Source organism: Lepisma saccharinum, chromosome 21, assembly GCF_977018435.1.
Source record: "Lepisma saccharinum chromosome 21, izLepSacc3.1, whole genome shotgun sequence".
Taxonomy (NCBI): Eukaryota; Metazoa; Arthropoda; class Insecta; order Zygentoma; family Lepismatidae; genus Lepisma; species Lepisma saccharinum.
This window is the reverse complement of record NC_139249.1, coordinates 19,661,285-19,676,355: the sequence shown is the minus strand read 5'-3', so window position 1 is coordinate 19,676,355 and position 15,071 is coordinate 19,661,285. Positions and strand designations below refer to the sequence as shown.

At 39.6% G+C, this 15,071-nt stretch overlaps 1 protein-coding gene across 1 annotated transcript in view; it reads left to right on the top strand.

Moving 5' to 3' along the window:
- The window catches only part of Klp61F (Kinesin-like protein at 61F), a 110,199-nt gene that overhangs the window by 64,800 nt on the left and 30,328 nt on the right, over nucleotides 1-15,071 (top strand). The window contains exon 8 of the mRNA XM_083142460.1: nucleotides 14,184-14,366. Coding sequence (XP_082998586.1) covers nucleotides 14,184-14,366 — 183 coding nt within the window. The remainder of the gene's footprint in view (nucleotides 1-14,183; nucleotides 14,367-15,071) is intronic.

Here is a 15,071-nt window from a genome sequence, read left to right as displayed (position 1 = left end):
CTCTCCACTATTTATATTGACGGTCAAACGCGAACACGAAAATATCACGTATAACAATTTCAGTTCAGTTTCTAACTTTGTGCTAAAGTTTAAGTTATGCCCTTTTGGCAATAGATTCCAGGTGGCACATTGCACTTTATGTCCAGTCCCGATTAGTCGATCTGTGTATAAAGCAATAGATCCCGTTCGACGCAAAAACGTTCAAATTAAAAATAATAAAAGAAGGATCTTAACCAAACGTTGCAAAATGCAAACAAGTAAAGCAGACACTTCCTTAATGTTCTGTCAGTTTCCTTTTCGTCTGCCAGCTGTTTACATTTGTTTTTCGTTCGTTGTGTTTTCCATTTTTAAAAGCAACCTGAAAGAAAACAAGGTTCCTCGTTGTTTGTCACCACCAGCCTTTTTTTTCTTTCTGTAAAGCTCATTTTACAGCACGCACGAAAGTTCCTCCCCTCTTTCACCCACATTCTTTGAGGGGGGGAAATATGCAGTCGAGATAACGAGCCGTGAAACGTTGAACTGCAAGCCCTCTTATTTCTCGGCTCCCGGGTGTCAAGACAGGCAACCTTCAACTTGCCCCCCCCCCCCCTCTCTTCCCAGGTGGAAGTCTGCCTCCTTGAACGATTAGCGCAGCGCGCTATAAAACTAGGCAGGTTAAGGCGTCTGTCGTTGTCCGTGTTGGGGAGTTCTATGTGAGAAGTTAATAAACTTCACAATGCATGGTTTTAACTTTTTAGGTACTGCTTAGAAATATCGAAAAGGAAAAATAAATTCCCGATTTACAGATGCTGGCAAAACCTATTTATAAATTATGAAGATTAGAATTAGCCGCGGTAGCTCAGTTGTTAGAGCATCTGACTACCACGCGGAAGAGCCGGGTTCGAATTCCGGAGCAGGTGATCGATCAGGAATTTTTCCAGTCATTTCCCTGTTTCTGCGCTGCTCTGAGGCCCACCCACCCTCGTAAAGTCCGCGCGTTCATTATATCCCCAGCGGTTAACAAAGGGAGCGGTACTCTTTGTTAAAAGAAACACCCAAGCTGGCGGTTTTCTTTTGAGGTAGAAGCAACAAACTGGAGTAGGATAGCGATGTTGCCAAGCAGAAGGAAATTGTAAGGAAAAAAGAAAGAGAAACAAGATTAAAGAATATGGAAAGAGAAAATAAATACAGATAAAGATTAAAAAGGAAGTGTTTAAGGGTATTATCAAAGGGGGGGGGGGAGAAATATCCAACTCTTACATATTAGGCCTTAATTGACACCGGGATTCTGAATTAAACGTGTTAAATACTCAAATTGAGTTTTATAAACCCACTCAAAAATACTATTTATATGCATATTTACATATTTTAATTTACTACATTTAACCAATCAATGTGCTAGCTTTACCTTTTTTCGAAAATCGAACAATCAAAAAATATGGACAATGTAACATGGTATTTCTTTCAAATAGACATCATCTATTACACATTCATCCAAACTATTTTCGGGGGTTTATGAACGATTTTAGGGGTGGTCTTGAGTGATGGGCACCCCTGTTTAGGGAATAAGGGCAGATCAAGTATAGTGTTCTGTAAAGCTAAGGAAAAAGTTGCTTTCGGTAGACACGCTGTCGTAATTAAATACTTTGTGGGGAGCGAATGATGTTTTTTTTTTGGGGGGGGGCACATGATATAATCTGGGGGGACGCATGACATGATTTTTGGGGGGAATGCTCCATTGGCTTTGAGGGGGTGGGCACCTGTGCTCTCCATGAAGGAAATAATATACTGCAGTTTTGTCTTCATACTTAGGATTTTCACTAGCAGCCGTGAGTGATAACTTGCATTATGCAAAGTCTAAGGAAAAAACTAAAAGCACAACACTATAACAAAGCAACAAAACAGCACTGTAACACAACACAACTAGTTAAAAAGAATCAACCCCGCACGTGGTTATGGAGCAAAAATAATGAGAGGCGCCTTGCAACTACAAGAAATGTAAAGAAAATGTGGCAACAACGTCTGAGTGCACGCGCTTATCGGGAGCGGCTTGGCTATTGTTTGCTATTGTTGTCAGTGTTAAGTTTTATAAAAGGGTTGCCGATGGGGACATAATAAACGCGCGGACTTTATAAATGGGTACCTGGGGAGATAAATCAGTCGGGCGTGATGCTGATCACATCACTCTTCATAGGGTATATGGTACCTTTACCTTACAGACGTTTAGATAATACTAAAGCCGTGCCTGAAAACCTCAAGACCATACTTGAAGCGAAAATCTTTCGAATTACACTTCGACTGAAGCTCCTAATATGATGAGTAGATAAAACTATATTGAAACCACAAGGAAAGAAACCTGCGCAGAACCTCATCGCGCTGGCGGGTGGGGGAAGGAGCCTTCAGCCCGGCGCACGTCAGTGTTGCCAGACCTATTGATTTCTGGGGAGAATTCCTTAATAAACTATTGCTATGGAACCTCCAACGGCCTGCTCAAAAACACGTGTACTGCTCATCTTACTTGAGCATGAAGGGGAGAGGTAGAGTGGAACTCCACTCAGCCATGAAAAGTGCTGTTTGAACTGTGAAATTATGCCAAACTATACTCAATTGTTCTGGGACATTATTATTTTATTACTATTACTGCATTAATATTTCCTCTTCTGGAAAATGAATGTTTACATAAAAGTACCTATAATTTCAGACGGAGTTGATTTGTCACAGTAATTTACATCCATTATTATAATAGGGATGTAGGAACGTGATAATTTCAAACTCAAGTAGTGTTTTCTGAGAGGGCAACATTATTACGGGGTAATATGCCTCGTTTACCCGCCTGATAAAAATACATTGTTTCCCCCTCATCGGATTTTGTAGCAGATCTTCTGGTTTCCCAAGGAACAATCTCCCGATTTTTTCAAGTCTGACCTGGCAACACTGCCCCGAGCACCGATAACGGCAGGGAAGATGCGCGAACGCTTTTGACGGAAGTTTTTTTCCTTGTGGTCGAGCAGAACACATTGATTTTTCCAGCGTTATAAACACTTATTTTTCACCCCAGAAATCACATGGCATTTTAAAAAAGTTCTTACTCTTACATATTCACACAATAGAACATGTCCCTAGCTGACTTTGAATTTCCATGATTTTGAACAACATGCGGATGAGTGTGCATTGTCGCTTACTGCATGCTGCGGACTCGATTGCTCGTTTAATTGGCGCTTTCAAACTGCACTAGGTGACGTCACTTCTGACAAGACCGTATTTCAAGCCTGCTTTTTGGATCTTTCGGACACATCCTAACTTTGCGCTCAAAATTGTGAGCCCGTTTTCCTTCTTGCAATGTTAGGATAATTTAAAAGCAGATTACTGTACGGCAATATTGTATTCAGACATACCCAACGGACAACTGACATCGGAATCCAGTTTCGAACCCAACCTTAGCCATAACGGGATGAAAACTAGTGGGACCCCCTGAGTAAATTTGTCATTTTTGTCTTTACTATTATTATGTACTAATTAACTCATTATGCTTTCTCCTGGCTATACATTACCGTCACTGTTAGTAACAACATTTCACTGTTTGTATTTTTGTCACTTTTTATTAATCCTGTTTGTTTTTGTTCATTGTCATTCCTCATGCACTATTTTTCTACTTAAAAAAGGACTAAACTTGAAAACTGGGACAACTGGTAGCCCTATATTTGTAAGTTATTTTCAACACCCCCTCCATTTTTTCTTCACTTATGAACATTGCTGCCTGCCTCCGTGGCGGAGTGGTTAGCACATCGCGCTACGACGTCAGGGGTCCCGAGTTCGAATCCCGGCCTGGGCATGGATGTTTGCGAGTGTCCACTCATCGTATCATCACTCATCCCCATCTTCGCAATTAGACAAAAGTGGCAGAAAAGCGAAGTAAAATAAAGCAAATCAAATCGATTATGAATATTGCTAGAGTCTTCCTAATGTTCCATGCATAAATCCTGATGAATATTGAGCAGAAATGTTTGAAAAAGAACTCTCAAAGATATGCAACCTTTCAAGGCTTTGTCATGGCATCTTTGTGGCGACAGTAGTATAGAGCGAAGTTTTTCACTTGACAGACACTTTGACTTGTCAGAGAACTGTGTATACCTATGTCAACGAATATTTTTAGTGTTGAAAATAAGTTTTTTAGAAAATGTCAACATAGAATTAAAACTGAGAGAGTAGCGGAATGGCTACAAGGGGTGAAAGGAGGCTATTTTGAAAAATAATATTTAAAAAACGGAACGCTTCGCTTTCAAGCGAATGGGGGGGGATAGGGCCACCAGTATACTGTGCCGGCTTATCTCTGGAGCAAGGCCGCGCATAGCGGAAGGGGAGGGGGTGGGATCGAGCGGGCAGAGCGAAGCAGTGCACGCTGCTGCGAAATCTGGTAACTGCAGTCGCTTTCCCCCTTCACGCAATCCCGTTCCTCTCACATGTTCATTGGTGGAGCCGTCTCGTCTCACTACTTACGCAGAGACTTGTTTTCGATCGCTTGCTCCAGTGTCTTGGACAAAGTATATTTTTCAGGGTCTTGAAAAAACTGCTGGACACTGTTTTCTTATTGACAAAGATTGGTTGCGATAACAACCTAAGATACCGAAACACTCCTTCTTTAGTAAACAATTATTATTATTTAGTTTCCTTTAAAAGTACCTGTAACTTCTTTTTCTCCTAACACCAACAGAGAAACGACGACGTTCTGATTATACAGGTTTTCGAACAACTAATGGTTAAGCGAAGCACTTTCATAACAAGTAGCGCTTTGCTTTCCGCCACGACGCTTGATGTTCATGATTACACGCTGTTCCGGATTCTAATTAGTGCCTCGCGAGAAATCGTCTGGAAGATCTTTTCGCCTTGATAATCAAGTACATCCTGGGATGTGGGCGTTTAATGGGGTCTGGCTGGGAGAGGAATCCGAACGCATCCCGCGATCTGCCAGTGCCGGGTTGTTGCCCGGCGAGAAGCGAACTCGTATTGTTTATATTACTTGCTGTCACTTTATGTACTGGTGACGCCATCCTATGTGGTCAGGAATAACATCAAACTGATACTTCATAGAGACGTAATGCTATAGACTATCCCAAGTCAAAAGTTCAATATGGAGTCTTATGGGCTTTTACTTTTGAGATCACCACCCCCAAGTAGGAGTGTTATTCAGAAAGGAACGCCGTTAACATTCGAAGACAAATTAATGAATATGCAGTACGCACAAGGAATGTATTGTTTTTATGTCCACCCTTTTCACTTACAAAGACATGTCTTTTGTTTTCCGCGATTTTGGAGGTTGAATTCAACAGCCTGCTGGTTGTTAGCACCCTGGACAAACGTGTTGGCATGTTTAAAACAACATGTTTCAAAAACACTTCTATAATTGAATAGTTTATGGATGAAACAGTTTGTTCCGTACACTGTTGCTAATATCAATTGCATTTTGTTGCATTCAAAACAAAATGTGATATTTCGGAAAACAGAGGCTGTGTCCGAAAGCTGCAAGACCATACTTGAAGCGAGCATACTTCGAGAGCATACTCGCAGTGCGGTCTTGAAGCCTGGAAGCTAAAAGCTTTCGAACTGCACTTCGACTGCAGCGCCAACACAAGTGAGGAATGCGACAAAAGTTGCTTCGAAACTAAAATTATCAAACATCGACTGTATGTGCCACTCTTGTTTTCCGTGAACAACACACACATGACTCGGCGTGCAGTTTATATAACACAGCACGTTATTAATTATAGAAATATGAAAGAAATTTGCTCTTTCAAATTAATTTTCACACATTCCGCAACATGGTTTACGATCGCGGGAAAAGAAATTGTTTTCTCACTTTTAAACACCTTCTCACTATAGAAGAAAGAAACCACGCATATATGAATAAAACCAATAAATAAAATTATATAGTATTTTAAAAACTTGTTTACTTACATTTCCACACAATGGAAGAACTACAACTACCAGCTGATTGACTTCAGACGTCCATTTTTTTAACAAATGAAAAGCAAGCACAGATCGCAAGTGTGCACCGCTCGTATGCTGCGTCCTCTGGTCTTGTACACTCGTTTGTTTGGCGCTTTCGAACTGCACTAGGTGACGTCACTTCCGTCAAGACTGTACTTCAAGTATGTACTTTGTACCTTTTGGACACAGCCAGAGTAGCCACTATGGTGATAAAGTTGGGCCTGGCAACCATGGAGTAGTTGAACCTCTCAAACAGCCTAAATGCGAAATTACAAGTAAATAAGTATTTTTAGAAGTTAATGAAGACTTCTTAGCATGTTTTAAACGATGTTACTTCAGCAGCAGACGATTTTCACGGAACCATCACCCTTATTTTGTCACTGGACTCGTCTATAGCGCATGCGCACTTGCGTCAATATCCTCGACTAAAGCAGACTGACTATAGGGATGGTCACAAAATCCGGATTTCAAATTATCCCATATACATTTCAGATTTGATGAAGAATTTGTACAAAATACAAACATGACTGACAAAGAAAATGCGGATAGTCCGTAAAACGGATAAACGATAAAAGTGTCTGGATATTATGCACATTTGGATATCCAGCAGTGGCGTAGCGTTATAGTACGCCCATACGCCCGGCGTTCCCCGATTTAAAATTTCAAAAATACGTAAATGCTGTAAATATAAAGTAAATCTTGACTAATTTCATATATGTTTGACCTTCATGACATTATAATAGCTATTTTTCGCGATCCGCTTGCAACGCTTCCACGAACAACACTCGTTCCGGCATCTTTTTTCTATGCCTTTCGTGCCTGGACGCCGGGCAGGTTCGGCGCAGCGTTGCCAACCTCTCAGCTGCGAAAAGTGCTGATTGAACAGTGAAATTATGCCAAAATGGTACTCAATGGTGCTAGAACATTTAATATTATTATTACTATTATTATTATTATTATTATTATTATTAAAGAACAAATAAGAAACTGCCACTCTCACTGTACACGAAATCTTGACTTGTTCACACTGGTTCAAAATTGTTTCGTTTACAGGCAGGGATGCACACCAAAGAGTGTTAGTACTCATGTTTAGAAATTCTTCCAAATAAATTTACAAACACAAATAAAAAGAATCAGAAAAAAAAGAAGCACAGATACACTTAAACTCATGCTAAAAAAATACACATGAAAAATTAAAATCACACACACACAAACAATATTAGCTACAACGGTTTCCAAAATGGCAAGATGTGGACCGAACCGAACACCAACAGAAGACAAATTGATTTGCTAACATTCGACTTGAAACATTGTCACAAAATTCGCCGACAAGGAAAGGCGGAACATTAGCTTTATTTGTGAATCCAACTTTCTAAGATTTCCTCTCATAAATATTCCTCTGGAAAATAAGGCACCGAATGGCTGATCCCTTCCGTCGGTGCTGAGAAAGGACAAACCAGAGGGTGGCCTCCTCCACCTTGACCCTCTTCTACGATTTTACGACAGGAAGATGCGGAAGAGATGAAAGACATTGGTGAGTGGTGGGATCTGGACAGGTTTATTCTATTTTGTTGGAAACATGTCCACTCGTGAAAAAGAGATGTGGAGGTACTTTTTTTTTTTTTACTTCTTCACAGTTCTTTCCTTTGAATTAAACTTCCACCGCTCAGACTCAGAGCGGTTGTTGATTATGCTAGATTTGGCTGTTATGCCAAACACAGGGTGCTAGGTGCCAATGACGGTTAAATTATGCTAGGTTTAGCACCATTATGCTAGGGTTGGCATCGCTGGTTCGGCGTTAAGAACTCTATATTCCTTGCTGGCTTTCTGGAGGGAAAGCTTGGACAGGCTTGGATCTCTACAGTACGCGCGCAAATGCTCTCTCATATGCCAGCGTATGGAGCAGAGGGCTACGTGATTGGTTCATGTGACCCTTCGTGCCTTCTGAAGCAGACGACAGCGGTAGAATTCCTTCCCGGTTCTTCGCGCCCGTGCCACTGGTGCTATGTGATGCTGCAATACGCAATATTGACTGACGTAACTTTACGAAAACTCAATTATACCACTTCTTAATAGCCAGTGCATTGTATAATTTATCGCACGAACAGCGATGTGTATTAAAAACTAAAAGATCAACACAGTTTTTGTCAAATAAGTTGGTGAAGTCCTCGTGGTAGAAGTTCAGCCTGTGCCTGCTCTACCACTTAACACGCAAAACTAGCCTTTTTATTATTTATTTTTTTCGTTAGTATCTAACTACTTAATATTGTGTCAATGGAAATGTTTAGCATTCATTTGAAAACTCTTAACATCGAATGGTCTGTGGACAAAATTATTTTAAAATGTTTATCACCATTCCAAGATGCAATAAACAGTGGTCTGAAGTACTATTCGGCACTGTTACGTCAGTAGAGTGTACGATAGTTGGATCATCCACCCACCTGTGTTTTGCACAGCGCGCCAAGACGACAGAGGTCCCTGGTTCGAATCCCGGCGTTAGCACGGGTGTTCTTTATGAGTGTCCCTTCATCACTTCATAAATATCATCACTCATATTCATATTCGCGATCAACCAAAAGTGGTAGAAAAGCGAAGTAAAATAAACCAAATCAATCAGTAGTTGGATCGCCCACAACAATGACGTCTACTGTTGTTCAGAGGCGCTTGTGATTCAGGTAGGTTTTCTAATGACTTGCGTTATACCGAAAAGTATAAAACACCAGAGTTCAAAACATATGTGGCATAGTGAGGCATCTCATTTTCTAGCTAAAGCATGCATAGATGATGTTTTATTGAAAACCCATCTGACTTCAGGCAAATAAACAATACCTGTGGCGACTAATACCATAAGTAAATTATTAAGCAAAAAAGGGCCGACCCTTCGGACTTGGCGTTCCCACCCGAAATGCCCATGCTACGCTACTGATATCCAGATATTTCAGATAATCCGGATTTGCCCATTCCTAGTTTGTACCGAGGCATCATATTGAAAAGTCTGCGGTGACACGCTCTGCATGTTGTTTGTGCTATATATTTCGAGACTCGGTCTACCATCCCTATTGTCGAATTATTTTTCTTTATACTGGGCCACATCTCTGCCAGTTTTGGCCAGCTGAACAATGTTGTCATTGCTTACTTTCTTCTGCTTCTCTCCCGTTTCTAACTTTCATTCTCCGTAAATCATCTACTCAGAATGAATTCTTCTACCAATTTGTTCCTTTTCGAGGTGTCTGAGAATGGCATTAAAACGGTTCTAATGCGTCAGTAACACATCGAGATCATACTGACGTCTAGGAAGAGAAGTTCGCATGCCATTGCACATGATTTTAATCAGGGATATTCCCGAAGGGTTGAATTTTGTGACTGGTTGTTTCCAACAATTACAGTGTGATGCTTCCACTGGAATGAAAAGTCCTTCACATTGACGAGACCAATTTTTATGTTCATAAGGAAGTTAATAAACAGAATACGCGACGCTTTTTATCTGATAATTCACTTTGGACAAACTCTCACAACATTCCCATAGCATCGTGGCGCTCGTGCTGTTGAAAAATAATAATTTTTAAAACCTTCTTCCGTAAGCAAGGATGAAAAGAACCTGTTCATTTAACAAATCCAAGCGGCCCTCAGCATTTAAGGTTCCGTCGATGAAAAATGGACTAACCAATCACGTTTTCCACACCACACCATTAACTTACCAGCACTAACAATTCGACTTTGATCTGTCCAAATCTTAAATTTTGAACTTGAATTCAAGATAGCGGCCGTCATCGTAATATGCCCTACAAAATATCCCCCCACCCCTATCACAAACCTACAGTGTTAGTTTTGCGAAACAGTACGTCATTCAACTTTTATTCGGGTGTCTCCATACTTTTGGACCACGCTGCATTTTGCCTTCCTCTTAATATTGATGTAAATGATTTCCATTTTCTTAGCTTCTTTAGCCAATGCAAGATATCGTTCGAGATTTTACTCCTCTTTTTATATTCCTCTGTGTTATCAGTATACACACCATTTTTCGCATGTATACTTCATTCACCTTATTCCTATTGTCCAATGAGAGAAGCGACTTCAGACCTGCAGCTGCGTAAATATCTCGTGGTTCGTTCGCCGCCAATAGCCCATTTCTTGACGGCCTATCGTAGGTCGTTACTTCACGTTCAGGGTGCTTCAGGCGGGACACTGCTTCAACCACTCTGTAACTTCTGCCTCGTTGGGCAATCATACGCAGGAAACTCATTTTACTGACTACACTGGCCATAAATTAACTATGTGACCCCGTCGCGGTTAACCTCACGGAAGAAACAACCGGCAAATAAACCAACCAATGAGACGAAGCATGAGAAGGTTATATCGTCGAAATCACTTCCACGGGCGGGTGTGTTTATAGTTCACGTTCTCCCTCTCTCAAAGAAACTGCGTTCTTCAAGAGTGGCAGCTAGCCAAAGCACAAGTGTTCGTGTCATTGTACGGAAGTCGTTACGCGAGCGCGTAAAACTATAACGACTCCAATCTGTTCTGAATGCGATTTTTATTTCTTCTCTAAAAATGTTCTTGGGCGTGAATCAAATGCACGTTAATGACCGGCACACCGCATGGAATTGCATCGGTATTTCTAAATTCCTCGCGCTTCGTGTTATTGTCCGATTATTCACTCTGCACGTAGATGCTAACCTGGAAAAATATGCAAAATTAGAAGCTACCGTGTATTTTGCACCAATATTGCGCGAAAAACTGAATTTTCTGATTACATAACCTATATTTCGATATTCTGATGTAATTCTGGAATATTTTAAATCAAAACTTTGCTAAATTGATGCTTATAATTGGAGTAGAATAACCAGCCACAAATATTAATATTTTGAAAAAACTTTTAATGAGCCGATACCTATAGTGGTATCAGCATCAGTTGGAATTCATCTGCCGATACCAGCTCATACTTTTCCAGCACATTTGTCCGGCAAGGGGTCCGCTAATTCAATGGGGAACAGAATTGAACTTTTTTTTTGGCACAGGAAGGAAAATAGCTGATCCTAATAGAACGTTTTTTGTGTCGCCCGGGTTAAGTGTGAAATATTTCTGTGTGTCTTTACATACATGACACTATACAACTTAACTAAAATGTGAGAGTTGTTAATTTCCTTCTGTTTTGCATCTGGAACATCCCTCTTTAGCATCCAAGAGTAATCAGCAAGCATTTTTACACGTCACTGTCCCTGGTAGCTCCTTTCCATGACAGGTTTCTCGGTGGAAACACTGCCCGTGTTTGTCACTGACGGCACAAAGATTGTAGGGGAAGAAATCCAGGTCAGGATCCAAGAAATTTATTTTGAAGGACATATTACGCCCCATATCGTTGCATTACTGTAACAGTTCAACCACAATCGGAGTTTTATGGATCTTAGTTCGGAGCTTTAAGATTTCCTTAAACGTTTATACACAGCGCTTTTAAATTAATCCCATGCTGATGTTTCAAACTTGGCTTAAAAGACCTTCAAATTTTTTATCAAAGATCTAATTTGGGAGCACACAAAAATTCTTAACTTGATTTTAACGTCCTAATTCGGGGATAATTTTCTTTCAAATGAAGCCCAGCACCATTTTTTTGTCCATCGTCTTAACGAAGTTTTTGAAAAGCTGAAACTTGATATGAAGTGAAAGAAGAAGAATCATATATGAATTGTGAATATAGTGAGGGGTATACAATATTTTTCTGTTCAGGCGTATGTGATTCACACCTAGTCACTTTTGATGTAGTTGTTATTCTTGTCCCTGCTGCCCCATTCGCACAAGAAACAGAAACATTTAGTATAGCCAAGCTGCATTCCTTTAACAACGCAGTTACTTTTAAATTGAAATGTTCTGCCTGTTTCTGCACTAAGATCTCATACCTTGCCCTTCAGTCATTACAAAAAATCATATTTTACCTTTTTTAATACAGTAAACTCTTTTTAATTCGAACTCCAAGGGGCTACGAAAAAAATCGAATTAACCAGAATATAATTTTAAAAAAAAACAACAATGAAATAACACACTGTATTAAACATAAAGCTGCATTAATACGCAAACAGTACACCTTACCTTACAACTGCCATGTTTTATCCATATCTCCATCCAGGAACAGTACACTTATTAGAATATTCGCATCACGTGATTGTTTTTCATTCTATTTCATTCCTCTTTCTACCTCTCTAAGCACTTCAACTTTCTTATCTAATGTTAAGCTACTGTACGCACCACGCACCACGTTTCAACATTGTGACTCGACTAAAACACACAAACAAATGACCCCTTCCGCTCCCCTCTCAACTTGTTTCTGAGAGGGTGAAGGTCACATTCCTACAAACAAAAGCTCTGGGAATTCCCGCTGCCCTCTCTTATCTGCCGTCCACACATCTGTTAACCATAAAAACAACTTTTTCAAGAAGAAAATGGGGACGAGTAATCTGTTGGAATTTCTTATGTAGCAACCACTTTGGTCTTTCTTGGAAAGATTTATGTTAAATTATTGGAAACCTGACTTCGAATTATCCAAATTTAACCTTCAAAATTCGAATTAAGTAGTCATTTTTAACATTGTTTTAGATAGGGTCTTCAAGGGGAATGTGATTTTGTTCGAATTATCCTAGTTTGAATTAAAGAGAGTGCACTGTATTGTTTACAAATCATAAAGTTGCAATTGAGTTGAAAATATCTTAGCGTTGTTCTCAAGTTCAAACTTGGAGTCCACTATTTAAATAGAAACTGGATTTGAATTGCTTCCTTTCCACAAACAGAGACCACCTAATTTGCTGTCTTTCATGGCACCCCTCATCCACGTTTTCATGCTACAATTATACCATTTGAATTATGTGAAGTTTTTCCTGATATTTCAGAGGGGGAACAAGTGCCTTATCCCCCCTGCTCACACCCTTGTTGGCCTCCTTTCTCTGAATCCAGTGTTGCACTCAGTTTACTGACTGCATTTCAGCCAGCCACAATACATAGTCTGCCTTCTCCTCTGGGATTCGGATGCCAAACAACTGCATTCACAGGTTCCGACCATGTGCATAAAATGAATTTTTCGAGCTCTCTTTTTTGATTACGCTTTCCAGCACCTGAAGTGGAAGTTGTTTCTTTGGGGAGTATATTTGGTCGATCCTTGGAGTTAGCTGGAGGGTGCTCGTGTAGTTAGACATGGTGACAATGAAACAGCTGGGCAAGGGGGGGGGGGTTGCTTTGCAAAAATGTTTCAAGCTGGGGGACAGCTCCCCCCCCTCACTTCAACCACTGGCGCTTTAGGATCCATGATTATTTATTTTTGTAACTGCTTCTTTCGTGGACACACTGTTACAAGGAAAGAACAACGATAGCCATGTGAAAGTGACACCAACCTCATGGTGAAATGCACAATTCTTGTCAATTCAGAGGACCAGTGATGGTTATCCACCCAAACACACCCTCTTGCATGGGGGGAAGGGAGCGGGTTTATATATTTTTGTCGTCAAGGTTGAGGATATCATAATGTTTTATGCTACATAAAAAATAGAGGAAGGGCGATCCCGATTTACTTTCATGTTAATAAAAAATAAATTTAGAACCATGGAACCTCCCCCCCCCCCCCAAGCTCTAACTGTTCTTCCTTCTTCCAAACCATCCTATAAAACCATTAAGATTACACTTGACCTTCGACCAACCAAACCATTTTCGAAAAATTCTCTTTTTGAGAAACCGGTCTGATGATCGAAATTCTGAAAAAAAATTACATCTGCTTATCTTCTGTAGTATTCATTTGAACCTTTGTGTAGTTTGAGTTTCCTGTTGTGTAAATATTTGCAGTAGTTTCATGACTGCATAAACCTATTTTCCAACAGAGATAACTTGCGAAAGCAAGCCACATGAGAAACCATTTGAATGCTGCACAAGGAATTCTAAGCAGATGTAATTTTACAGAATTGGGAATCTCAAGCTAGTTATCAAAATTAGAGAAATTTTCTAAAATTACTTGGCTATGGTAGGCCAAATTTCCAGTGAAGCCTTAAGAATCAAGCCATTGAGTAGTCACAATATTAATGCGATATAGTTTAACAAAAGTATATTCTTTAATTTTAGAATTTATCCTCTGAAGGCTGTTACAGCATTCGCTTTAGTTTTAGTGGTTTATTATAACTTTACCATAAACTGCCTTTTGTATTTATTGTTACGTTTCTAACTCATACTGTGTGCATTCGTTGCAGGAATATACGGAGGAGATAGAAAGGCTGCGCCGTGATCTGTTGGCTACTCGTGAAAGAAATGGTGTGTATTTGGCCAATGAGAATTATCTCGAGATGATAACAGAAATTGAGAGTCAGCACCAAGAAATTGCTGAAAAACTTGCAAATATAAAAGCTCTAAAAGAAGAGATGGAGAAAAAGGAAGTAAGTGGAACTGAATTTGGAGAAATTAATATTTGAAAATTTTATTGTACGAAAATCAAACATTATTTTTATAAAGGGTCCAGTGCTATAATATGAGATATTTTGGGCCAGTTTTCCTTTAGGAAAAAAATGTTTTATTTTCCATTTTTGCATTTTCCAGCCTTTTTTGGCTTTTAGGTCTTTTTCAGTGTTTTTTGCAATTTTTGTTGCTCCTCTCCTGTTGTTTCATGAATTTTACATGCATTAGATAGCATCTTACATATCTAAATATCTTAACATGGTCTTTTTAGCACGTGCGCCAGCAAACAATAATATTGTCATGCAAAAGCACAATTTTAATTTAAATATTTGGCAATGGATTACATAATTAATTGTGGTATATTTATTTTGCCTCCAGCAAACTTAATATACTTAGAGTGAAGCCTACTCTGAGGTTTTCTTGCTGGCCACTGTTATCAGTTTAATCTGTGGTTTTAAAGTAAAATTAGTCTCAACATAAAACGTAATCTGATGTACAAGAAACACAACTGTATTTTCAGTTGCTGAAAGACTACTGTATTCTGCCAGACCCACTCTGAAAGGAGTTGAATGGCATACAGAAAAACTTTGTGGTGTATTATTTTATGTAAAAACAGAGGTAGTAGTAGTAGTAAACCACCAAATAATGGGTTTTATCGAATTATTCAACTACTCTCTTGTAATTTA